The sequence below is a fragment of the Macaca nemestrina genome, chromosome 16, assembly GCF_043159975.1.
Source record: "Macaca nemestrina isolate mMacNem1 chromosome 16, mMacNem.hap1, whole genome shotgun sequence".
Classification (NCBI taxonomy): domain Eukaryota; kingdom Metazoa; phylum Chordata; class Mammalia; order Primates; family Cercopithecidae; genus Macaca; species Macaca nemestrina.
In genome coordinates this window covers 101,416,833-101,442,919 of record NC_092140.1, presented here as the reverse complement: position 1 = coordinate 101,442,919, position 26,087 = coordinate 101,416,833, and the positions used below count along the sequence as shown (strand labels likewise).

The window sequence follows — 26,087 nt, the reverse complement described above, 5'->3', positions numbered from 1 at the left end:
AGACTCCGTCTCAAAAATAATAATAACAAAATATATGCAGAGAAGCAAGAGTTACAAGGGCAGTAATTCCACTGGAAAGTCTGTTTACAGAAGTTTATGACTGGGGTGTGAACTGCCTGTTTTGGAGCTGGTAGGGCTCTGGCTGGATTGTCTGGACTGGGGCAGAGCTCTGGCATGGCCGTGGAAGAGGGTAGCTCTTCATGATGGTGTTTTAAAGTCAAGAAAGACTCTTCGGAGGACGTGGCTATGCCCAGCCGCCTGTTTCTTTGGTGCATCCATGGGCCCTGGCAGCCCGTGCCAGACTCTGAGGTAGGCTCTCACTTGCCGGAGAAGTTTGATAGTGTGTGTGTCCACAGTTCCAAGTAGAATCACAACCAGACTACATTTCCTGGAATGAACCTGGTAGTAGTTCAGAAGTACATAAACTTTGCTTTAAAAAAAAAAAAAAAGATTCAATTTTAGCATATCCATCAAAGTTCAAATTTGTTTCATAAGGAATTTAACCATCTTTTGGCTAAGAATCAATGTTTGAATGTCAGCTTAAATCTGAGAGTTTTCCCCTCTCTTTCTCTTTGTACTTTTGCTGAGAGTAAAATGGACATTTCAATTGTATGTATTATCCTGTTGACTAAGTTTTGCTATTTTTAGAATGTGTGTTACCTTTTGGAAGGAGTGTGTTCTCCTTTTATATTTTCATTGGAACTGTATAAATACTGAACGTAGAATTACAGTTGTTTCTCTTTTTTTTTTTTTTTTTTTGACAATGGGTCTTGCTTTGTCTCCCAGTGCAGTAGTGCAATCATGGCTCGCTGCAGCCTCCATCTCCTGGGCTCAAGCAATCCTCCTTCCTCGGCCTCCCAAGTAGCTGGGACCACAGGCACATGCAACCACGCCCTGCTATTATTTATTTATGTATTTATTTTGAGGTGACATTTCACTGTGTTGCTCAGGCTGGTCTCGAACTCCTGGGCTCAAGCAATCCTCCTGCCTGAGCCTCCCAAAGTGCTGGGATTACAGGTGTGAGCCACTTTACACCAGCCAGCAGTTGGTTTTGTGTGCTCTACTGTGCTGCCTCTGAGGCATGATGTGTTAAAGGAGTGATCCCGAGTCCTGCCCCCGCTGTCTACTGACCTGCTTGGAGCTCACCTGCCTGTACCCAGCATCTGTCACTGCCTGGAGCAGTTCCTTGCTTTTGGCGTGACTGAGAGAAAGCAGGGTGCGTGTTGCGTAAGTGTAAAACCGAAACAAACCAGACCCCAAAACACTAACTGAAAACAGAACAGAGCAAAGCACTGCACGTCCGTTTGTGAGCAGGTGGACGGCTCCCTGCCTGTGGTCTTCTTGTACTTCTGTTTTTCTAGCGTGTTGTTCCTGAACGTTTTTATTGCGGGGCAGTAATGTCATTGGGTTGATTCTCACTGTGTACTTAAGTTGTCTGTGCCATTTCATTCGGTAATTTAAGCTATCTTTAATGTGTTTTTCGTTTGTAATAGATAAAATAGTATTAACCTTTTCATGATTTCTCTCATATTTTCCTATAGCGATGTTGAAGAGGAAAACTATTTCCTCTACACTCTTTGACTGTGTTCTGAAGGCCTGTGAATTAAATTGGCAGAGGACAGATTAGCAAAAGAAAAGACATGTTTATTCACATGCCTGCGTGTATGCGGGTGTCTGTGTGTGAGAGACAGTTCATAGAAAAATGTGACTCAGGCAGGGTGTGGTGGCTCACTCCTGTAATCCCAGTACTTTGGGAGGCTGAGGTGGGCGGATCAGGAGGTCAGGAGTTCAAGACCATTCTGGCCAACATGGTGAAACCCCATGTCTAGTAATATATATATATATAAATTAGCTGGGCGTGGTGGTGCGTGCCTGTAATCCCAGCTACTTAAGAGGCTGAGGCAGGATAATCGCTTGAACCTGGGAGGTGGAGGTTGCAGTGAGCCAAGATCACACTGTACTCCAGCCTGGTGACAAGAGTGCGACTCCATCTCAAAAAAAAAAAAGTGACTCCAGGAGGTGGTTAGAGTTTAAGCTGTGTGTGGCATCTTACTAGGAGGGGAGAAGAGAACTTATGGGAAAACAAGTGGCTTCTAGGAAAGATAAATAGGCTTTCAGGAAAATACATGAGTTTTGTGACAGTGTGTGGGTGTGGGTTCCCCTCTTTTCCCTGGTTGCAGTCAGTTCCCAGGAGGGGATTTGTGACAGTTCAGTTCTTTTGAGAGGCTCTGCTTTTAGGCAGGTAACAAGAGTTCAGTGGGAAAAAAGCCTACTCTCTTAAAGCCTTCAGCTCACAACCGTTTGTATGCTATTCTGGATGCCGTCAGTGGAGACAGAGTTAGAGGTGGCAGCCCCGGCAGGAGCCATCTGTGGACAGCAGCAGAGGGAAGTTGCTGGAACCTGCACGGGATTGTCTTTTGAGCAGAGGTGACGTGGCCTTGCAGGAAAACTTGTGGAAAATAAATCACGAAGCCCGTTGTTCTGTGTCTTTGTTGCCACTGATTAGCTGTGTGGCCCTGGGCAAGTCGTGTCACTTCTTTAGGTCCCAGTTTTCCCGATTTGAAAAATGAGGGGTTGGAGTAGAGTATCTATAAACCCCACACTGTGCTCTTTGCTCTTTGCTCCGTATTCACTTCTTTTTTTTTTTTTTTTTTTGAGACGGACTCTCGCTCTGTCGCCCAGGCTGGAGTGAGCGGCGCCATCTCGGTTCACTGCAAGCTCCGCCTCCCGGGTTCCCGCCATTCTCCTGCCTCAGCCTCCCGAGTAGCTGGGACCACAGGCGCCGCCGCCACGCCCGGCTAATTTTTTGTATTTTTAGTAGAGACGGAGTTTCACTGTGTTAGCCAGGATGGTCTCGATCTCCTCACCTCCTGATCTGCCCCTCTCGGCCTCCCAAAGTGCTGGGATTACAGGCCTGAGCCACTGCACCTACCCCTTTTTTTTTTTTTTTTTTTGAGATAGAGTCTCGTTCTGTCACCCGGGCTGGAGTGCAGAGGTGCAGTTTCAGCTCACTGCAACTTCCACCTCCCAGGTTCAAGTGACTCTCCTGCCTCAGCCTCCCAAGTAGCTGGGATTACAGGCACTTGCCACCACACACCTGGCTAATGTTTTTGTATTTTAGTAGAGATAGGGTTTCACCATGTTGGCCAGCTGGTCTCAAACTTGTGACCTCAAGTGATTTGCCCACTACGGCCTCCCAAAGTGCTGGGATTACAGACATGAGCCACCACATCCGGCCAGTGCTGATTTTCTTTTCTTTTTTTTTTTTTTTTGAGACGGAGTCTGGCTCTGTCACCCAGGCTGGAGTGCAGTGGCGCGATCTCGGCTCACTGCAAGCTCCGCCTCCCGGGTTTACGCCATTCTCCTGCCTCAGCCTCCCGAGTAGCTGGGACTACAGGCGCTGCCACCTCGCCCGGCTAGTTTTTTGTATTTTTTAGTAGAGACGGGGTTTCACCGTGTTAGCCAGGATGGTCTCGATCTCCTGACCTCGTGATCCGCCCGTCTCAGCCTCCCAAAGTGCTGGGATTACAGGCTTGAGCCACCGCGCCCGGCCCAGTGCTGATTTTCTTAATGCCTTTTATCATAGCTCATCATTGGTCACCAAACCACTATTTCAATTATGGTTATTGAAATATCAGTCTATTGAATCAGTCTATAATAATAGATTTGGTTATTTTGATTAAGGTTTAGTTGTGTCTTCATGTTCTAGTACACAAATAGCTGTTCTAATAAACAAGTAAATCGAGAAAACCCGAGGCAGGGCTATGGCGGTGAGAGGGAATGTGTGGCTTGTTCTTTTTGAATACCTTCCTGGATATTGAGCTCACCTGACTTGTTCGCATTTGAAAGGTCTTCCATGATGGTCCATGGAGGCGAGGTTCATCACAGGATGAGGAAAGGACAGAGGCACAGAGAACCCCCAGGAGGAGATGGGGCTCTGGGAGACGGCCAAGGCCTCGGCCGTTCTCTGACTACGGCCAGCTGGCCAGCCGCAGTTTGTCTATTCCTGAAGACTCGGTTGCTGCAGACCCCCAGAAGGAAGACCGTGTGAACGAGGACCCCCAGGCAAGCTTGACTTCTGCCAGCCCTGAAGACCAGAATGCTCCAGTGGGCTGCCCCAAAGGAGCCCGGAGAAGACGCCCCATTTCCGTGATAGGTGGGGTCAGCTTGTATGGGACCAACCAGACCGAGGAACTGGACAGTCTTCTGACACAAGTAAGATCTGGTGTGCACCTCCCCAAGCCAGCAGAGGCCCTCCAGCTTCCTGCCTCTGTTCTCTCTGCACACTAAGCTGGATCTGCTTTTTCTCTCGCGTTGTCAAGGGCAGCACCGTATGCTTAACCACCTTTTCTTCCTGACTGTGTGAAAACATGCATGAATTCAAGCTAACCGTCTGATGTTTGGATGCCTTTTGCTAATCTTTCTTTCCTGGGATCTCAAATAATACTTAAGACTCATTTGCTGTTGATTTCTGAATAACCTGAGATTCTAACCAGGGAAAGGTAGCAGGACGTATTCAGTAACACTCCTGAAAGAAATTGTTGAAAAAGACAGTATTGTTCGTTGTTAAAATGTAAAGATAAAATGTAAAGAAGAAATAAATAAAATGTAAAGAAGAAATAGTTTTTTAGGAGATAAGAAAGTATTTTGTTTTCTACCATTTTATTTATTTATTTATTTTGAGTTGCAACTTTGCAACTAGTAATAGTTGGACAATGGATTAAACACTTAGTATTGGTTTCTTACTATAGTTTAGTAATTCAACAAATATTTATCCGGGTATCCAGTGAGCAGTTTGAAAATACAAAACATTTAATTGAAGACTCTATCTTGGAGAAGTATATACTTATTTGGGAAGGCTAATACCCTGGACGTGGTAAACATTCACAGAACACCATATGAGTAATATATATGCCCACTTTCATTTTTAAAACTTGGTAGCTGATGTCATAAGTAACCCATAAAATTATCTTAAAAGGGAAATCCTATACAGTACTAGTACTGGATTGTATATGTTTACATTTTTCCTGTAAAGCCCCACACAATGCCTTGTGTATAACAAGCAGTCAAAAACCCTTGCTTAAATAAATTGAACTGGTTTCTTAAGGTTCAAAAATTAAGTTGCAGAATACCATGAAAATTTTCAGAATCTTTTGTCCGAAGGCCCTCTGCTGTTGGGACATGATTCTGCACTGAAGCAGGTGGTCACGCGTTTTAACTCAGAACAGCAGTCCCGGATGCTCTAGAGCCTTAGAAAGGGTTTCCCTTCAGCGCAGCCAAAAGGAAAGTGAAAAGTGATTTTCTGTACTATAGCCTAATTTAGGGAATTGGGTGAGAAAATTGTAAGAAAACCTAAGGAATTACGTAAGCAGAATACGCATGTAATAAACAAAAGGAGGAAAAACGAAATCTAAGGAACACATGAAGCAACGGGGCCTTTGACTAATAGTTTTAGGGATCGCTATTGTGGAAAACCAGAAGGGCATTGTAAGAGAGACCTGGGCAACTACATGGAAAGCCGCTTCTTTTAACTGAAGCTCCACTGCTGTGTGAGTTTAGGGAGGCAAGGCTTGCCTTCAGCTCCACAAATCCTTACTGAAGGCTCATCTGTGCCAGGCTCTGTGTCGGCAGGGAGGAGTAAAGGAGGAAGGAGGCTGAAGAAGGATGTGAGGATCACAGTTGGCCACCCTGGCCGGGTTGTGGCCTTGCCCTGGCTTCCTCCAGAGGGCCACCCCGGGAAATCATCTTCTTACCTTAGTGACCCTGCGTCTGTGTGACAACTCCCCTGCTTTCTAAACGTGCCTTCCTCTTCTCAGAAGCTTCTTTTTCCTTAGTGGGACCTGTTGGCATGTTGCAGAAAAGTGAGATGAAACACGAGGCTGCAGGGTGCAGGACAGTAAGCCGATCAGGGTTGTTAAAAACTGTAGCATCACGAGTTGCCACCGGGCTTCGGTGCAGCCTGCAACTCGTGGCAGGATTGGAGAAACCATTTCACGTCTGTGAGTGGCTTCGAGGTGAGAGAGCTATGCGTGTGAAGTGCTTGCAGGAGCTGCCACTTCCTGGCACCTCCTCAGAGATTTTGCTTTCTTTTTGCAGCCAGCTTCCAGGCCGCCCATGCCTGCTCACCAAGTGCCACCCTACAAGGCTGTGTCGGCCCGGTTCCGGCCCTTCACGTTCTCCCGGAGCACCCCCATTGGGTTGGACCGTGTGGGACGCCGGCGGCAGATGAGAGCATCCAACAGTGAGTCTCAGAGTCCCTTTCCTTTCAGAGCTGCCACGGGCCCATCTGACTGTTTCCAGCTAACCTGAGGCAGCAGGTTCGGCAGCTCCGCGCCTCCCTCGGGCCAGGCCGCGTTTGTCTGGGAGCGAGGACGGCTCATCTCAGGAGAACAGTGCATCATTTGCTGTCTGGGGTAGATGCTCTGTGTGCTAGGCTGGTGGCTCTTAAGTTTGAGAAGTTTGCTCCTCCTGTGGTGTCCGTGTATGTCGTTCCTGCATGTAGAGATCCCTAAAGAACCCAGACCCAGGCTAGAAATTCGAGATCGACGTGTCAGCAGGGTCCACTGCTTCTGGGGGCTGTGAGGGAGGGTCTGCTCCAGGCTGCTCTCCTTGCGTCTGGCACCCTCAGCGTTCCTTGGCTCGTAGGAGCATTGCCTCATCTCTGCCTTCATGTTCACATGGCATTCTCCCATGTGTCTGTCTGTGTTCAGATCTCCCCTTTCTGTAAAGACACCAGGCTTACTGCTTGTGGGCCCAACTTAATGATCTCATCTTAATGTAATTATCTACCAAGACTGTTTCCAAATAAGGTCACACTCATGGGCACTGAGGGTTAAGTCTTCACCATCTTTTTGGAGGACGCAATTGAATCAAAAATATATACCATGTTTGTAACAATAGGCAGCGTGTACCCATGTGGCAGAAGATTTTAAAAGAATAGGCAGAAATAACAATAGCATTGTTAGGGTAGTAGGAATGTAGAGCCCTCCTCCTCCCACCCCATACCTGTGTGCACACAGCCTATTCCCTGCTTTCTGTAACACTGGTTTTTGTTGTTATTTTAAAAAGGTTTTAATTTTGGGGGTTCTTTTGTTGAAAAGCAACAACATCTAACTCTGGCTATCTTTTTTTTTTTTTATTATACTTTTAAGTTCTAGGGTACATGTGCACAACGTGCAGGTTTGTCACATATGTATGCATGTGCCATGTTGGTGTGCTGTACCCATTAACTCGTCATTTACATTAGGTCTATCTCCTAATGCTATCCCTCGCCCCTGTCCCCTCCCCGCAATAGGCCCCGGTGTGTGATGTATCTTAAGCAAAAAGGGAATTTATTGGAAGGGTGCCGGGTGTGCCCAGAATTGATGAGATGGCTGGGGAACCAGGCCAGGGAAGGGATGGCAACCAGGGTCGCTCCTGGGAATGGAGGAGCCACAGGAAGGCGTGTGATGGGAGACTGGCCGTGGCACCGTCCCAGGAGTTAGGGAGGTGTCCAGTGAGCCCTTTGAAAATACAAAACATTTCATTAAAGACCCTGTCTTGGAGAAGTGTATACTTATTGGAGTTATAATAAGGAGTTAACTTATTAGAAGTTAAGGACTGTCTGTCTGTCACTCACCCAGGGGTTCAGGTCCCAGGATGGAGGATTCAGCTGTCCGAGCTTAGGTGATATGTCCACCGCCTGGTGGCACTGAAACAGGGAGAAGGGTGGAGTGTCTGCCTCCAGGGACCGTTGCCTTCTATATGTGAAGGCAGGCCAAGTAAGTATTTAACAGGGCAGACAGTACTTTAAAGAAAAATAAAACAGGATAGAGGACATTCGTTTCCAAAGAGTGTCATTCTAACACGATGCACCTGTTCTTCCCTAGAGGGAGACACCCAGAGCTTCATCAGTGGCGGCAGACACCTCCAAGTCTAGGACCTCTGAGGATAACCAGTCCTCCAGTGCCATGCAGTGCGTCTTCAGTGTAGATAACCAGAGGCAGATTTAAGCAACACATCCCTACCAGAATGGCAAGGCGGGGAAAGGAAGGAAAGAGAAAAGTTGGGATGCTGTGGAGAATCAAACATCATGCAAAGTTTACATTTCAGCATTTGAACAGATTCTCCATAAGTCAATACGTAGGATGCGCCAAAGCGCCAGAGACGGCCCTGGAAAAGATGACTGTGGGTAATATGAGGAGTAGGAGCAGGTGGGGGAGGTGATGCTGGGGACAGCTGAGTAGGATAGGAGGCAGTGAGGCAGAGATCTGAGGGAGGAGGAGTCCTAGCAGAAGGAGCATCAGAAGCCCAAAGTCATGCAGGAAACACGATGTGTCTGAGGTTCAGCAAGGAGGTAACAGTGACAGGAGCTCGGGGGGCAAGAGGCAGACGAGGATGTTGCAGGCTGGGAGGTGGGCTGAGGCTGGAAAGGGCTCTGCAGGTCATGAGGAGGCTGATCTTGTTCTAAATGTGGTGTGAAGCCATTGCCCGCAGGAAAATAGTATGTTCTGATTTATGCTTAGAGAGGGAGGGCAGTTTGTGGGGGAAAAGGAAGAGGAATGGAGATGGATTTGAAGGCGATTGCATTAGTCCATTTGAGAAATACAGTAGCAGTGACCACAAAAGCCATCCCCATTTTCCGTGGGTGCTCATTTTCCCAGTAGTATGAAGAGGCAAAAATGGCCAGCCTTGGTTCTAATTCCTTGTGGCCAGGACTATGAACTCCAGAGGAAGTGCTTCTCCCTTGGGGGGCACTAAATTTGGTTTCAACAGAGCAGAGTTCCTAGGTGGGAAGAAAACATTTCGCAAGTGTATTGTTAAGTGATCCTAAGAAGCTGCTTCGATGTTTACCGTTGGTTTCCGGCTCTGAATCTTCTGCTGTGGGCGAGCCTCTCCAAATTACTCACTGCTTCAGAGCCCGCGTCCCGTCCGGGGCAGTGTGGCAACTTCTGGGTGTGTCTCCAAGCTGCCTCTGTCATTTGATTTTTATCTGGTCATTATTGAGTGTGATGGAGTCATGTGCTTCCTTCTGTGTGACGTTCTGGGCCTGGGTGGCATGTGAGATGCTGCGACAGGATCGGGGCCTTCTGGAGGATCCACAAAGGTCTGACAGCGCAGGAAACAAATCCAAGCCCAGCATAAGTGGCCCTTCCAGTAGGGACAAATCACCACCCCCTCTATTATGAAAAGGCACCACTGCAATCAACTTTCCACAAGGGGCTGTCTGGTGCCTGCAGGGAACCGTATCATCAGCTTTGTTGAGGGGAAGGCCCAGACTTCCTGTGGTTTAGCCCAGGCTTGGCATCCATTTTTGCCACCATGGCCTTTTTCTTGCTTGCTTCTTTTTTTTTTTACTTTATTTATTTATTTTTTTTCCTTTTTATGAACCCACTGAGCAAGTATCAAGGTGACTGGGAAGGAAGACTGGCATCTAGCTGCACATTGGGACATCATGTCCACAGGATGATTAATTAGTTTCTCTTGCAATAAGGATTCATGTAGGATGGACATCATCTCATGCTTTGCGTGTATTCTGATGTAGCCAGATATACCCCTTCCCCAAACCCATCCTCAGCCCATCTTGTTCTTTCCACATTCCTCCAGGCCATTCAGCCAAGCCATTAGCTCCTAACTGGGAGTGCACACGAGCTAAATCCTTACCTTGCCAAAGCCAATCTCTCCTACTCAGAAAGGCTTGGGAAGAGCGTTACTTACGTTTGCTGCCGGGAGTTTCCCTGTCCTGAGGACACAGTCACCAGGCGGATGGTAGGAGTCCTCTTTGAAAAGCTAGGGAGAAGACTTGTACTAACATGGCTACCCTGAGGCTCCCTGGCTCTGCTCCATCAAGAAGCCTGAGTCTGGGAGTTGAGTGAGGGCCCTCCCTTGTCTTCTCTGTCATGGTGGCTCAGGTCGGGCTCTGCTCGCCAGCCCTGGAGAGTTCCTCCTACACAATCATGTGATACCTTAGTGGAATCACTCATGTGTTTTGTTCCTAGGGACCCCGAGATCAGTTAACAGCACAACCAGAGATTTCATGGGTTAAACCATTCGGATGACCAAGCTGGCCCTGCTGTGTGGTATAGTAACTATGTCCACCTTTCCCATGACAGATGTCCCACCTCCATGGAGGACCAGGTCTGCATTGCAGTGGAACCGTCTCTCAGCAGCATCTCTGGCCTAGAGAGATTAGCAGTACATTAGTTATAAAAGCTGCTGTCACATGGGAGATGCAGCCCAATGGGTGGTGTGACTCACATGATAGACCATCTCTAGCATTTCCATCTCTGTCCTGGAACTCCTTCTTTTCCATGCACTGAGAGTTTTAGGTTCACATACCAATGCAGTGCTAGAATGGCATCCAGCTCCATAAGCCCGCAAAGTGATCTCAGCAAACTAGCTATAAAAGCATCATTTGAGACACAGTGGGGGGGAGATTTTCAGATGGACTGAATATTTGGCAAGACAAAGGAATTATTTTTAATTTTGTTAGCTGGAGTAAGACAGTGCAGTTATTTTTAAGTCCTTGTTTGTTATAGATAGTGAAATACTTTCTGCATAAAATATGATATGTGAGATTTGTTTTAAAATACTCCAAAAAAGTTGGGGGGAAATAGTTGAAACAATATTGGCAAAAGATTGATAATTGTGGGTTCATGGTATTATTTGCTTTTGTGTGTATTTGATATTTTCTGTAGTATCAACTTTTAAATAATAATGAAAGTATATTTCTCCTCCCTGGTCAGGTATGCTCAAAATCTTGATAACCAAATGTTGGTAAATGGATATAAAAATAGAGCTAGACAGAAGGAATAAGTCCTACTGTGACTACAGTTAATGACAATGTATTGTATAGTTCAAAATAGCTAGAAGAATTCAAATGTTCTTTTTTTTCTTTTTTTTTTTTTTTTGAGACAGAGTCTCGCTCTGTCACCCAGGCTGGAGTTCAGTGGCACGATCTCAGCTCACTGCAAGCTCCACCTCCTGGGTTCACACCATTCTCCTGCCTCAGCCTCCCGAGTAGCTGGGACCACAGGCGCCACCAGCACGCCCGGCTAGTTTTTTGTATTTTTTTGTAGAGACGGGGTTTCACCGTGTTAGCCAGGATGGTCTCAATCTCCTGACCTCGTGATCCGCCCGCCTCGGCCTCCAAAAGTGCTGAGATTACAGGCGTGAGCCACCACGCCCGGCCTCAAATGTTTTTAACACCAGTAAATGATAAGTGCTTGATGTGATGTTACCCTGATTTGATCATTCCACATTGTATACATATATTGAAATATCACCACTATGCCCCATAAATATTGTACAATTATTATGTGAGTTTAAAATAATAATACAAAAAACTCTCCAAATTAAGTAGTACCCACAACTAAATTTTTCTCAAAATACAGAAAATTGAACATTGCAATTTAATTTTTTTTTTTTTTTTTTTAAAGAAATGAAGGCAGAGTCTTTCTAGGTGAATGGAGCCCTCCCTTCTGAGAACTTGGCAGCACCGTGCTGTGCTCTTCCTTTCTCTTGCCACTTTTCTCTGGTCCTGCTTGGAGCGCCTGTCTTACCTCTTATCAGCCACACAGCCTGCGAAGGCAGGTCACGTGGGACAGGCCTGAGTCATGTTTGTAGGCTACTGGGTGTGTTATTTGGGATAATAGCGTTGGGATAATGACTCTCAGTGACACTTATTGGAGCCTTATCGGAGGGAAGAGTGACAATCTGTAACAAACACCACTGCATTGTTGGGGATGGTGTTTGTGGCTTCTCCTTCCTTGGGTTTTAGGAGGGATGCCTGCACTGCTAGAAGATTGTCCCGGGGAATTATCTTTTCTGCCTTTTCTTTGCTTTCAATTAAGCTTTTCTCTTTCATTTGAGACAACTGACTCCATCACAGCCTACCTAAGCTCCTAATTTTTATGTACTTACATTGGGTTCCAACTATACTTCCTCCTTGAACCGGTCTGTTTATGTTGATCAGAAGTCAAATCTGATTGCTGATCAGAAGTCAAATCTGATTGCTTTTCAGAATTCTTACTTTGAATTTCAAATTCCTTCTTCTCTATTATCCATTCCCCTTCTCTTTCTGCTTATCTTGTCCAGAGTTCAGATTAGCTTGCTTTTCTCGTCTCTCAGAGAGGATGCTGTCCAGTTTCCTTCACTGTTAGACTTGAGTGGGATCTTCACAGAGACAAGCACAGGACGAATGCACACCCATGCACCGAAGTCAGTCGATATGGGTAGACCCCTTTCAAAAAATAATACCTGGTCTGTTACATTTCTTGAAAGCCCTTTAGTTAACCAGTAGGTATACTATATTAGAGCATTTAGTAATAATGCCAGATAATAAGAGAGGAACGTCAAGATTAGGTACAATAATAGCTAGATATAAAAACTAGAGAAAATGCCCTTTTTTGGGGGACACAAACTTGGCAAGTTGACTTGCCATTTAGAAAGTGTTTCTAACTTACTGAAGTAATTGCTTAATTTGATTTTTTAAATTTTTACTTTTTTTTTTTTTTTTTGGCAAATATAGTTCTTTTTTGCAAGCTAGGAAAGAGAAGCAAATTGACCCAGTCTAGCCCTCATTCTTTATCAGAGTGATACAATAATATGAATTGCTAGCAAGCAGGTTGTAAAACTAAATCATAACCATCTGTCCACATTTTTCATTAGGAAACAACCAAAAATTGAGTCCTTTAAAGGCAAGTTATAAATAAATAACATCTTGATCTGTGAAGGGGACAGCATGACCCAAATTATATGCCAACCAGCCTGTCTCAGAAGCACAGCTGAGCTGGCCAGTGAGTGGTGAAGAGAGCAGCGCTTTTGAAAACCTGCTCTCAGACAATAAGAATTCTGGATTCTGGTCGGGTGTGGTGGCTCACACCTGTAATCCCAGCACTTTGGGAGGCCAAGGTGGGTGGATCACTTGAGGTCAGGAGTTCAAGACTAGCTGACCAACATGGTGAAACCTCATCTCTTTCTCTACTAAAAATACAAAATTAGCTGGGTGTGGTGACATGCCTGTAATCCCAGCTACTTGGGTGGCTGAGGCAGGAGAATTACTTAAACATGGAAGATAGAGGTTGCAGTTAGCCTATATCATGCCATTGCACTCCAGCCTGGGCAACAAGAGTGAAACTCCATCTCAACAACAGCAACAAATTATGGATTCTGCTTGTCAATAAGAAAGCAAGTAAAAAGTGTCACAGATGTGCAAAATTGGTCCTTGTTTATACCAGAGTTTACCATGAGAATAAAGAAGGGCCAGGCGCGGTAGCTTACGTCTGTAATCCCAGCACTTCGGGAGGCTGAGGTGGGCAGATCACTTGAGCCCAGGAGTTTGAGACCAGCCTGGCCAACATGGTAAAACCCCATCTCTACTAAAAATACAAAAAATTAGCCAGGAGTGGTGGTGCGTGCCTATAGTCCCAGCTACTCAGGAGTCTGAGATGGGAGGATTGCTTGAGCCTGGGAGGCAAAGGTTGCAGTGAGCCAAGATCACACCACTGCACTCCAGCCTGGGCAACACTGGGCAACAGAGCCAAGACCTCCTCTCCGCTAAAAAAAAAAAAAAAAAAAGAGAGAGAGAGACTGAAAAATTAGAGATATGAGTGAGGAATAAGATACTTAAATTTTGAAAATAAATGTCTTAGTGATAAATCCAGCATGCTACATTTTCCCTTTTACCACAAAACAAAGGACTATTTTAAAAGAAATGTTGAGTTCTAAATGAACACTTTCTAGCACAGAAACACCTTCACTTCCCCATACGATCAAGGTTACTGCTCTTCTCCTACTCAGATCTATGTCAGGAGCTTTTCCAGGGCAGGAAATTGACAAAAACAGAGCATATGCTAGCTAGCCACTGGGGAGCAAGGTTAGCATCCTTGGGGTGGACCATCCACATGGGTAAGCTGTAGTTTTGATAAGCATCTGCAGGCTGCCCGTGGGCGTCTCGTCTCATGCCTGGCCTTGTGCACACTGAGCTGGGTGCTGGGCCTCCCAGGAACCCCCGGGGTCCAACAGCACATGCGAGTGACCCTGCAGGAATGCTGCTACCTCCTTGCTAAGCCTGAGAGAATGGGGAAGACCACAGCTCCCAACGGTCTTAGGGGATCTCATGGGGGCTCTTCTTGTGAACAGATCAGTGCATCTTTCTGCTGCTGTCTGCGGGGAGTGGGCAGAGCAATGGGCTGCCGCCCACACGGCCACCAAGGGGAGCCATCCCCACCTGCCATCCCCAAAACAGCCCCCAGAACCTCACTTGCTTTCTTACTCTGGTAGATGGTTTCTGCACAGAATTGAGGTTGGTCTGCATAAAGAAAAAACAAAAATGTACCAAGACATTTTCCAGTGTGTTTAAGGCCTAGTGGTTTCAAAGTACATTTGGGGGTTATCACTCGGGGGTGACATTCTTTCCCTGTCTGCCGCTGTGGTTTCTTCTGTTTGATTTTGTACTGAGTGTATACATCCCCTTAGGAATGGAAAAGATTTACTTATTTATGTATTTATGTACTTTTCCCTGTTGAGGGATTAGTATTGGTTGTAAAACCACGTCAGCTCACCATTATGATACTTTGATGAGCTTAAAATTTTTGGGAAATGCTATAGGAGGGGCCACTAGGGCTTAATCAACCAGTGTTGTCTCAGGAAATGTCCACGGTGCTCCGAAATCTTTCTGAATTGGATTTTATTTTATTGTACTATTATTTTTTATTTTCTTTAGAGACAGAGTCTCACTCTGTTGCCCAGAATGGTCTCCAACTCCTGGCCTCCTGCCTTGCCTTTCCACAGTACTGGGGATTACAGGTGTGAGCCACCACACCTGGCGTGAGTTGGATTTTAAACATGCTGTTGGTTTTGAAGATACTTCCTTGGTTTTGATCCATTTAAAAAACACATACGTCCCTATTATAAATGAGGCACAGTAGTCCCAGAGGCTGGGCGGGTCTGAGGAAGCTACAGAGTTCTTACAGAGCTGCCAGTGTGGCGGATGAATAGGAAAGGCCACCACAACTGCACGCATGCCGAGTATCAGTGGGGAGCATGTCAGTCGGATCTGGGCTGTCCCAAGCCCTCATGGAGGAAATGACCTCAAATGAGGCTTGAGGGATGAAGGGAGTTAGATTAAGTTTGTTGTTAGGGGGAGTGCGTTCCAGGCAAAAGTGGAGGCCAGAGAAAGGAGAGCACATCTGAGAAGTTGAGAGGAGGGTAGCCCAAAAGAAACCCACGCTGATCAGGTCACAGTGTCCTCCAGGCCTCTGTAAGGAGCTGGCAGATCCCGCAGTGTGGCCTGCGCTTGCCTTCCTGGCTCCTCTTCCCTCGTCCCACAGGTAGAGTTGTATCCTCACCAGGAGTCAAGGGCATGACCCCACCAAGCCTGTTTATGGCAGTGCTTTATTATGATGATATGGAACTGAGTTAGATAATATGTAAGCAAATAAAATGTGACTATGAAAGGAGACTTGGCATCTATGACAATGAAATAGAAGAGTTTGGAGAAACCCAGTGAAACTCAGTAAAAGTAAATTGTTAAAGAAAATTCTATCAAATTAGATGAGAATTGACAGCTTGGAAAAAATGGAAATATCAAGGAGTCTGTATTCAAATTGGTTCACCAGTGTCTCTGGTTTTATCGCTCAGTGTTAAAGAAGCCAGAACTGAAAATCACAGTGGACGCATATGGGTGTGGATTGTACAAGAGACAATGCAGAATTCTAGTCAGTTGATCGTGCACAGGGAGCCTTGTCCTGCATCGTGACAAAGGTGAATGGTTGCACCTATGTATGTGTTAACATGTTCATGGCATGCATGCATGCATGGGGCTCTTTTTTTGGCTCAGGGCTTTGAGGCAGCCCGATTGCTACAAGTCAGAGGACCTCAGCTCCAGGTCAAGGCTATAGCAGGATGCAGAGGAGGAGGCTGAGAGGTGGGCCTCCCCTAAGGTCAGGCTGCCTGGGAGGACAGAGCCTGGGCAGCTGGGAGCCACTGAGGGTTTTTGAGGGGAGTGAAATGATCAGATGTGCATTTCAGAGAGATCATTGGCTGGATCGTGGAGGACTGGAGACCTCAGGAGCCTGTTGCCTCGGAAAATGACAGTGGCACTGGAGATATGAAGAACTTCCAGGTCGAGGTAATTGGATGTTTGGGGCCGGGGAGCAGCCGTCCGTGCTGCCTCTGATGCCTGGGTGACAGGGAGCCTAGGAGACGAGCAAGTAAGTCAGTTGGGGAGCTTACTCCATTCCAGGCAGGTCAAGTCAGAGCTACGCATGGGCAGCTCGATGAAGATGATATCACCACATTGTTGATTTTGAAGCTCTGATTTTGAGGAGAGGGACCCAAAGCTAGAGGTGAAGATTCGGGAGTCAGCAAAGTGGTTCCTAAAACTCTAGGAAGGAGCGAGATGAGGGGGGATAAAAACTAGAAGAGGATCTTTTGAACCATGCTCTGGGGACCAACATTTGGGGACCAGTGAAGGCAAAGAAATTCACAAAGACAATAGAAAAGAAGTAGCCAGGGAGGTACGCGGTGTCCCAGATGTCCAAGGAGGCCAGGGCTTCCAGGTGGGAGTAGTTCACGCTGTCAAATGCACAGAAGTGTAGAGAGGAAAATGCCCACTGGATTCCACGGCAGGGAGGAGCTTAGTGACCTTAAAAAAACAAAACAAAGTTTCAGTTCAGCAGTTCAGTGCTAGGGCAGGGCCAGGATGCCATGGGGGATGTTGGGGCAGTTGTCTTAAAATTGAGGTATTTTATCTATTTTGCTTAAGCCGTGCTGATGGTTTTCTGATTTTATAGCTGAAAATATCCCATAAAGGCTCAGGACTAATGAAAAACAATTTGTTAGGCTACGATATAAAAAATTACTTTGTCTGTATATTACCAGTATCTGAAAGCTTGTTGGTATGAATGTGTCAGCATTTATTCTTACTAAATGTTTTTCAAAGAGATGGTAAGAATATACATCAGAAAGTTGCATTCGTTGATTTAGAATTGATATTAATCCCCAACATTTAGGAAGTAGGTGGATTTAATCATAGTAAGTGCTTATATTGTTTCAAATTTGATTTTTTAAATGAAATTAATTGAATTATGAGAAATTACTGAAGGTTATTTCTTTGAAAAATCTTGTAGTAAAGAAATTTATTCAAATTATTTGGATTTATTTTTTGTTTAAAACAAAGTTTTTTGGTTTTTGTTTTTTGTTTTTTTTTAACTCTTTTGTGATTGTTAAAATCCTACTTCTGATTTGTTGGGATAACAAATTTTTGCACTGATTGTTTGATCAGATCACACCATATTTCTGTTTTTCCTTAGGACTGTCAGTAGAATAAGGCAATAAGAATTCTTGATTCATAGCCTAAATGCATCACAAAAGGGAGGTTACTCATATGATTATTCTGGCCTTATTCTGTCCTAATTATTAGGAAAGTTAATGTTCTTATTAATAGACCTTTGGGTCAAAAAGTGCGAGTGTAATCCCAATCCTTGGGCAAGTCCCTTAATCTCAAAGTCTTCTTGTCTTTATCTGTAATGGTAGAAATTAATATCATCTGCCCCACAGATGTGGAAGAATGACCTGGCACACAGTAAGTGTGCAGTAACTATTACTGATTAACTAGGGAAGCATTAACTACACAGGCAACAAGGGCAGTGACGAGCAGGAAACTGTTTACATCCAGAGTTCTGAGTTACTGATGTAACTGCACTAGTCAGCAATGTAGCTTAGACAAGTCATTTAGTCTACTTAGTAAAGTCCTAGAGTACTTGGAGTCTATATGGAATAATACACTGTTTAATTATTATCCAAATATAAGTTAAGCAAATTTAAAATGCGTGTGTTCAGGTTATTTAAAAAAAAAAAAAAAACTTGATTGGATGTTTTTTATAGATTTTCTGGGCCCCAAATTTTAGGTATTGTCTAACGATTTTTCAATGTGTCACCCAGAGACTCCACTAAATTTTTTGTTAAAAGGAAGGAAAACAAGAAAAGCCATAGCAGGTGTTGAGGTGTGTGTGATGCCTTTGAAAAATGACTTTAAGCATCCCATAAAATCTTTTTGTTCTCTTGTTTTTTGAATTATCTCTGTCTGCTTCTGCATGTTACTCAAATCGATTTTCAAATATTTTCTTTCAATAAAGAATCAGAGGGAAAATAGGAACTCAGGATTCACTTGCTTGGTGCCTGTTGCATGGTAGCAGCAGAGCTGTCAGGAAAGCTGGTTGGAGAATTGGTGATGGAGCACTTGGATTGTTAGGTGGGGATGCCCTGAGCCTTGCTGCGTTCCCTTCTCACGCCACATCTCACTTTATACTCATGCCAAGGAATATTGGCCGTTGATTATACACTCATCCCTGGCTGTCTGAGGGGGGTTAGTTCCAGGACTCCACAGACATCAAACTCCAAGGCTGTGCAAAAGTCCCTGATATAAAATGGCCTAGTATTTGCATATAACCCATGCCCAGCCTCCATGTACTGTAAGTCACCTCTAGATTATTTAAAGACCTAATATCAACACAATGTAAGTGAATGCTATGTAAATAGTTGTTATACTGCATTGTTTAGGGAGTAGTTACAAGAAAAAAGTCTGTACATACTCAGTACGGCCACAGTTTTTTAAAGGTTTTCAATCTGCGGTTGGTGGAGTCCACAGATGTGTAACCCACAGGTACGGAGGGCCAGCTGTATTTAGAAAACAAGATGAATCAATTCACTTATCAGGACTCACAGCAAGTGTTTTCCTGACTGCTAAGACTGCCTGTAGTAAAATGCCTGTTTTCTGACTGCTGTGAGAGAGCCTGGATTCCACAGCATCCAAAGGAATTTAGAAATTATGAAAGGCTTCTGTATGCAGGAACAAGGACTACAAATATGGCCTTTAGTGACGTATCGCCTGCAAGTCTTGGAGATTGTGTTAGCTGCATAGCAGTTACCTTAGCTGGTGTTTCATGCCTCATTGTTGCCTATCATCGAGATTTTTTTAGAAGGAATATAGTGTTCTATTTCTGTCTCAGAAAAACATAAACTATTAAACTTTTTTTTTTAGCAAACTCATGAAATTTCATCTTTCAGCAGTTAAAACATTCTCGGTTCTTAACTGCTAGAGTTAAAAAGTAAAAGTTATTGAAAATATCATCTGTCTTACTGCTAAGCTTCAGAAATTGGATTTTAAAAGAAGAAAGAATACTAAAAGTCAGAGGAAGGAGAGCGAGAGCGCTCAACATCTAGCGAACCACCGCCAAGAGCCAGTAGCACTCTGTACGTATTCCTGGCCTGATCTTACAGACAAGGTCAGGCCTTAGAAATACTCAGTAACTTCTCCTAGCTTGGCTAAGCAAGATGTAATGAGTAGACAGTGGAGTTAGCATTCAAATGAGATCAGACTGGAAAACACAGATTGCTTTCCATTCTACTCAGTTTCCCGTATGTTTTCTCCATCACAAAACACAATATTGTCTAATTGATTTGCACAAAGATATGCCTGTTGGCAGTTTTAAAGACCACGTCCCAATAACTGCCTTCTATTAAAACAAAAAAGTTATATTCCTCCAGTCCCTATTGTGTTCTTGTTATGTTTGAAATGTGCTCGGTCCTAAGGATCTGAAAATAACCAGGTAAATACAGAAAAGAAGTGAAATCTGTACTAGGTCCTGAAGGGTGAGCAATCCACGTGTGCTTACAGAGAACAGGAACACAATGGCCTTCAGCTGAAGACGGCACCTGATCTTTTAAAGAACGATTTTATATTTGTTTCTGCATTAATCAAAGTTCTAGTCCGTGCCCCAGGTCCAGAGTATCTTGTTTGGAGCTGTGTTTGGAGAGGGTGGGATATTGAGTAGGGGGGAGCGATGAAGGGGTTCATTGATGCCGCCGAGAGCACGTATTCACTGGTTTTGTGTGTTCAGGGCTGCATTGCTCCCGAGTGAAAAGCAGTCGCTCTGAAGGCATGAAGAGAGGCCCTTTTTCTTCAGAGCTGTCTTGAAGCAGGCCGGGGCGGGCCTCACAGAGTTTGCCCTTGTGCTTCAGGCTCCATTTCCTGCGCTGGGTGTGATGGGGCCCGCCCCTCCTGTGGTGAAGAGGCTGTGGCTGCTGAGTGGCTTTTCAGCCTGCCTTTGCCCAACAGGAGTCGGCCTGCCGAAGCAGCGTCCACCCTGCTCATCAGTTTGTGCTAGGACGTGCCGTGCCCTGTGTTACGTTCAATGCCTTTTGGGTTTCTTTGGAAAGTAGCATCACTGCGACCTGTGGATTAATGATCGTGTTTGTCTTTAATCCATTCAGAATGAAGGGGTCACTCTGGGTACTCGGTTATTTATGGGAGTGGACATTGGCCTGAATAACTGATAGCAAATGTAACAAATTGTTTCCTGTGAAGGACTTTCCCATCCCAGCTTTAGAACGTGCAGCCCTGTCTCAGCTGTGGGAGATGGCCAGTGATGTCCACAGGTCCTGGCTGTGTCACTCCTGATTCTGAGTAGTCATTGTCCATACGGGAATTGGGATCATGGCTCATTCCAGCCCGTGGCAACCTTGGTTCTTGGCTGATGTGCCTGTCCTTCAGCACATTTCCTAAAGCTGATGGCCGTGCTTTCCCAGGGGACAGCGTGACTCTCGCCTGGGGCCTGCCCCTCTGCCTAGCACCTGTCCTGTAGTTCTTGGTAATGGGGTCATATCAAAGTTAGTGGGGACATAAAGTTCCAAGGATATTCCTGGGTTCTGGATATGTCTGTACCATGAAGGGAGGCCACTCTTTACAGAAGCTGCAGCAGGTGGGAAACTTTGGTGCTGGTCATCTCTCTGCACTTAATTAGGAGGTGGTCATAGAAGAAAATATCTACCATGTCATACTTAAGAAGCTAACAGAAATGTGGAGCTCAAAGGAACCTTAATGGCCACTCAATCTCAAGAACCTTAATGAACCTGCTCAGTCTCCAGAAATCCTCCTGGAGAGGTCAAGTGCTGACTACTGTTCCGAGTTTGAGATACTGCTACTAACTTGCCTCTCCAATAACTTTATGACATTTCTTTCCCATATGTATGTAAATATATATGGGTTTTGGGACCAGCTTAGCAGAAATAACTTTCTGTATCTATAGAATAAAAATGATCATAACATCCTCTGTGTTTTCAACATCTATTTTTAAAAATTAATTTTAATTTTTATAGAGATAATGTCTTGCTCTATCACCCAGGCTGGAGTGCAGTGGCCCAGTCATAGCTCACTGCAGCCTTGAACTCCTGGGCTCAAGGGATTCTTTCACCTTAGCCTCCTGAGCAACTGGGACTCAAGGCGTGTCACCAAGCTGGGCTAATTTTTTTATTTTTTGTAGAGATGGGGTCTTACTCTGTTGCTATGGCTGGTCTCAAACTCCTAGCCTCAAGTAATCCTCCCACCTTGGCCTCTCAAAGTGCTGGGATCAAGGCATGAGCCACCACACACAGCCCTCAGTGTTTATTTTGTCCTCTCTGATTTCTCAACTTTTCATGTTAATATGTAAGTTGGGTATCTCCACTCCTACCTGTGGATCTGATCCCTTTGCTTAATCCTTTCAGTGTTGCCAGTAATTGATGATGGTCATTTTCCAGTCCCAGTGAGGTAATGGTATCTTATCCAAAGAGAAGAGATTAATTTGGGGGTTGGATTTTCCTTTTTTATTTTCAAGGCAGGGCTTCCCTCTGTCACACAGGCTGGCGTGCAGTGGTACAGTCTCAGCTCTCCGCAGCCTCAACCTCTCAGTCTCAAGTGATCCTCCCACCTCAGCCTCCCAAAGTGCTGGGATTATAGGCATGAGCCACCAATGCCCAATCAGGATTTTAAGACTTCCTTGAACTATGGTTTAGGTTTTCGTTGTAGCATTCTTTTGATCTGGTAAATGTAGGCTCTGATCACTAAAAAAAAATTTAAGCTAAAAGTCACAGTTCCTTCTTCTGTCATGACCCTTTCTACATTAGTAGTAACTTCTTCCAAAACCATCTTAGAAGGGTGGCTGGCTGATGTGCCCATCTTCGAGCCCATTTCCTAAAGTTGGTGATTGTCCTTTGCCACAGAATAGTGTGACTCTGTTCCCTGGGCTCCTCCATCTAGCACATGTCCTGTAGTGCTCGGTAATGGGGCCATATCCAAGCTGGTGGGGACATAAAAGGGTTGTTGGGTCACATCCTTTGAGAAGATGCCTCATTTCAAGGCAGTCTTTATTGTTTTCCTTCTTTTTATTTTGTTTTGCATACACAATAATCTCTAGTGAATGCCTCTGGTTTAAGATCCTATAATCCCACGCGTGTTAGTCTAGTGTCCTGACCCCATCTCTGGATTGAGAGAAAGTGCTTGGGAAACAGAAACTATCCTCTTGTACCAGATGCCAATGAAAAGTGAAAGTGAGCAAACAGACCCTACCAAGTTCTAAGAAAATGAAGCCAAGAGAGCTTTTTGAAAACTAATGATTTTAACAACAACAACAAAAACTTTATAGAGAATGAAAACACTAGATTTTATTTGCCTCCTTCTGGAATTTAGGCTTTTTTGGGATGGATAACCTTGAGAATTAATTCCTACTTTCTGCTGCTTTGTATCTGAGTATTATGCATTTTACCTTAGTCAGAATGACTAAGCTCAAACCCACCCATTCATTCCATGGTCTTCGCTAGTTTCTCAATTGATGAGAAAAGATATGGATATTCAAGATTTTGTCTCATGGCAGTGCTTCTCCAAGTATGTTGTACAGTTTCTTGAGTTGCCTAGAACAGCACTTCTGAAACCTGAATGTGCATTTGAACGACCTGGGATGTTGTTAAAATGCTGATTCTGATTCTGCAGTCCTGGGGCAGGGTCCAGGAATCTGAATTTCTCACCAGCTCCCGGTCATGCTGATGCTGCTGGTCCATCGGCCCTACTGTGAGTACCAAGGCCAGAGGATACCTTCTTTTGGTGTAGTAATATGTGTTGTTGTGAAAAGAGAGCATCATGGCCAAACACGATAGTTAAATTCTCTGTTAAACAAGATGGCACAGCTGTCAGTGCGAACTTCTTAGAGCCTGTGATTACTGATGAATGCTGTAGGATGTCCAAGAAGTAGATACAATATACAGTGGTTTTCAAACTATTTCTTCGGAGCATAGTATGCAACTAGTATTCCATGAGGTATACTTAGGAGACTTTACACGAGAGAGAGGGTAGTCTGCTGTGAAAAACAATATCAAGGAGTCTTTTGAGTCTATAATTTAATAAACTACCACCTTTATTGTGAATATGCCTCTATTGAATGAATCATCTGTTAAACATCTTAAATATTTGCCTCTTTTAAATCATCTTTTTAAATTCCTATAAGAGGCTGGGTGCAGTGGCTCATGCCTGTAATCCCAGCACTTTGGAAGGCTGAGGTGGGCGGACCACCTGAGGTCAGGAGTTCGAGACCAGTCTGGCCAACATGGTGAAACCCCATCTCTACTAAAAATACAAAAAGTAGCTGGGTGTGGTGGTACACACCTGTAATCCCAGCTACTCGGCTGAAGCAGGAGAATCACCTGAACCAGGAGGTGGAGGTTGCAGTGAGCAGAGATCACGCCACTGCACTCCAGCCTGGGTGACAGAGTGAGACTCCATCTCAAAATAAAATAAATAAAATTTCTGTAAGAGAAAGATTTCCAGCTGATCTGGTCATAAGAGTTTGTGTGATCGTGTGTGTGTTTCACTTGTAGTGCGGGTAACTAAGGCTACGAGTTTCCCAGAAAACTGTCCTTACCTGCATTTAAGGGTGGGATGCACCAGATCAACAGAAATAGCCACAGTTATTTGAAGATAAGAAAAGCCTACAATATCATATACAGTCAACATGTGTGTTATTACTAATCATACAGCTTTCCGTTCTGAGTGCATGCTGTGATTTCTCTGGGAACTAGCATGTTATTAAGGGATCACAGGTTTTTTGGAGCAACAGCAGCAGCATGATGGCTAATCCCCAGTGAAGAGCCAGTGCTGCTCTAAACACTGGAATATGTTCTCGAGTAACTCTATGAGGATTATGGACTGTCCAGTTATCCCTACTTCACAGATGTGGAAAGTGAGCTGCCCAGAGGCTTGGAAACTTTCCCTGATTTTGTTATGGGAAAGCAGATTTTGAACACGGGCAGTCTGACTCCAAAGCCCATCACTATAAAGCACGCATTTTACTAATTGGCACTATCACTTGTTTAACCTGGATGGATGGATGGATGGATGGATGGATGGATGGATGGATGGATGGATGGATCTATTTTAGAGACAGGATCTAGCTCTGTAACTCAACACTGGAGTGCAGTGGTGTGATTATAGTTTACTGCAACCTCGAACTCCTGGGCCCAAGCGATGTTCCCATCTCAGACTCCTGAGTAACTAGGATGACAGGCATGTGCCACTCTGCCCAGCTAATTTTTTATTTTATTTTATTTTTTTTAGAGACAGGATCTCACTCTGTCACCAAGGCTGGAGTACAGTGGTACGATCATAGCTTACTGCAGCCTCCACCTTCTGGGCTCAAGCAATCCTCCCACCTCAGCCTCCTGAGTAGCTGGGACCACAGGCACATGCCACTATGCATGGCTAATATAATTTTTTTTTTTTTTTTAGTAGAGACGGGGCCTTGCTATGTTGCCCAGGCTTGTCTCAAACTCCTGAGCTCAATTGATCCTCCCACCTTGACCTCCCAAAGTGTTGGGATTATAGGTGTGAGCCACCTTGCCCAGACCTGTTTTTAATTTTTAGAGATAGGGTCTTGCTATGTTGCCCAGACTGGTCATGAGCTCCTGGGCTTAAGCAATCCTCCTGCGTCATCCTCCTGAGTAGTTGGGATTACAGGCATGAGCCAGCGGGCCCAGCTTAAACCCGCATTTATTCAGAGGTTACTATGAGGTCACTACTTTGCATATATATTATCTCATTGTTCCTAAAGTTAAAAAAGCAGTGTCTTCTGCTTATGGGGAAATGGAAGGAAGCTCACTCTTTGTTAACAGTCATTTCACAATATGAAAGACAGACTTGCTCGTCGTAGATAATTTGGAAAGTATAGAAGAGTATAGAGGAAATGAAAGCAACCCAGAATATATTAGCTGGAGAGAACTTTACGTGTATGCCTTTACATGTATACCTTCTGAACAAAATCACTCTTTTAAAGTGATTTCATGAATTTATAGCTAACAATGCAATGTCATAACTCAAATTTTTGTCATACCACGTTGTGAAATCCTAACTATATTTTTGAACTAAGTGACCCCGGTGCTGTTTTCTTGTGAAATAAATACCTTTTGAAAAGCTCTCTGAAAGTTTAACTCAGGTTTAGGGTTTGTAGTTAAAAACAGCACATACCATTTCTCCTACCTTCACTGAAGGCTCTCAACAGCACCTGATGGCTTGTGAGCGTGTTTGGCTCTGGTGTGTATAGGTTTTGCCTTAGATTAGGATTTTCTTCTGAAGGCCCCCGCAATGTCACTGTGGCCACTAGACCTTGGTCACACGGAGTGTGGAGCCAGCTGTCAGTTTCTGGGCAGGCTCTGGCCGGGAATGCACACAGCGTCAAAGCAGTGAATAAGCGATTTCTGCAGTTCCCGTAGCTGCCAGCCTGTGCAGTCCTCGGTGATGCTTGGGGACCGGCTCCTCAGTCACATCCCAGTCCTGCTCTGAAGGTTGCCGTTTTCTAAACAGAAAGATGGTAGCTAGAGGAGAGATAGCAAGATTCTGGAGTCTGGAAAGCCTTCACTTGGGTATGTGTGCAGAGAATGGATTGTTGTACTGTGACATGTTGCTGATTCAGCTGTTTCGTTCCCAAGTTGCAGTTCTTTCTTTCTCTCTCTTTCTCTCTCTCTCTTTCTCTCTTTCTCTCTCTCTCTCTCTCTCTCTCTCTCTCTCTCTGCTGCTTGTCAGGTGTGAGCATGTGGGGAAAAGCTCACTCTTCTTGTAAAGGGTACTGAGGATAGTTTTAGTTGTGGACATAGTCAGTTAAAGAAATTGGTTTTGTTTATGGCACAGTTGCTTGTCTGGAGTAGAAAATCGTAAGAATCAAGCCTGAACCATCCTTCCTGAGTAAGGGGTCTGGGTTTTGCTGCTGGTATTGTTACTGGTTTTTGCTTCTATTACGTGAAAT

General features: G+C 44.7%; 1 protein-coding gene across 11 annotated transcripts in view; it reads left to right on the top strand.

Annotated features, from left to right (window-relative positions):
• LOC105490248 (spermatogenesis associated 13) overlaps positions 1 to 26,087 on the top strand; it is a 326,039-nt gene that overhangs the window by 258,787 nt on the left and 41,165 nt on the right. For 7 of the 11 annotated variants that reach the window (XM_071081540.1, XM_071081538.1, XM_071081539.1 and 4 more), the window contains 2 exons: positions 3,850 to 4,215; positions 6,097 to 6,241. In XM_071081540.1, coding sequence (XP_070937641.1) covers positions 3,850 to 4,215; positions 6,097 to 6,241 — 511 coding nt within the window. Of the gene's footprint in view, positions 1 to 47; positions 310 to 3,849; positions 4,216 to 6,096; positions 6,242 to 11,412; positions 16,112 to 20,008; positions 25,708 to 26,087 lie in introns of those variants that run through there. The other 4 variants (XM_011755684.2, XM_011755683.2, XM_011755688.3 and 1 more) reach the window with 4 other exon arrangements.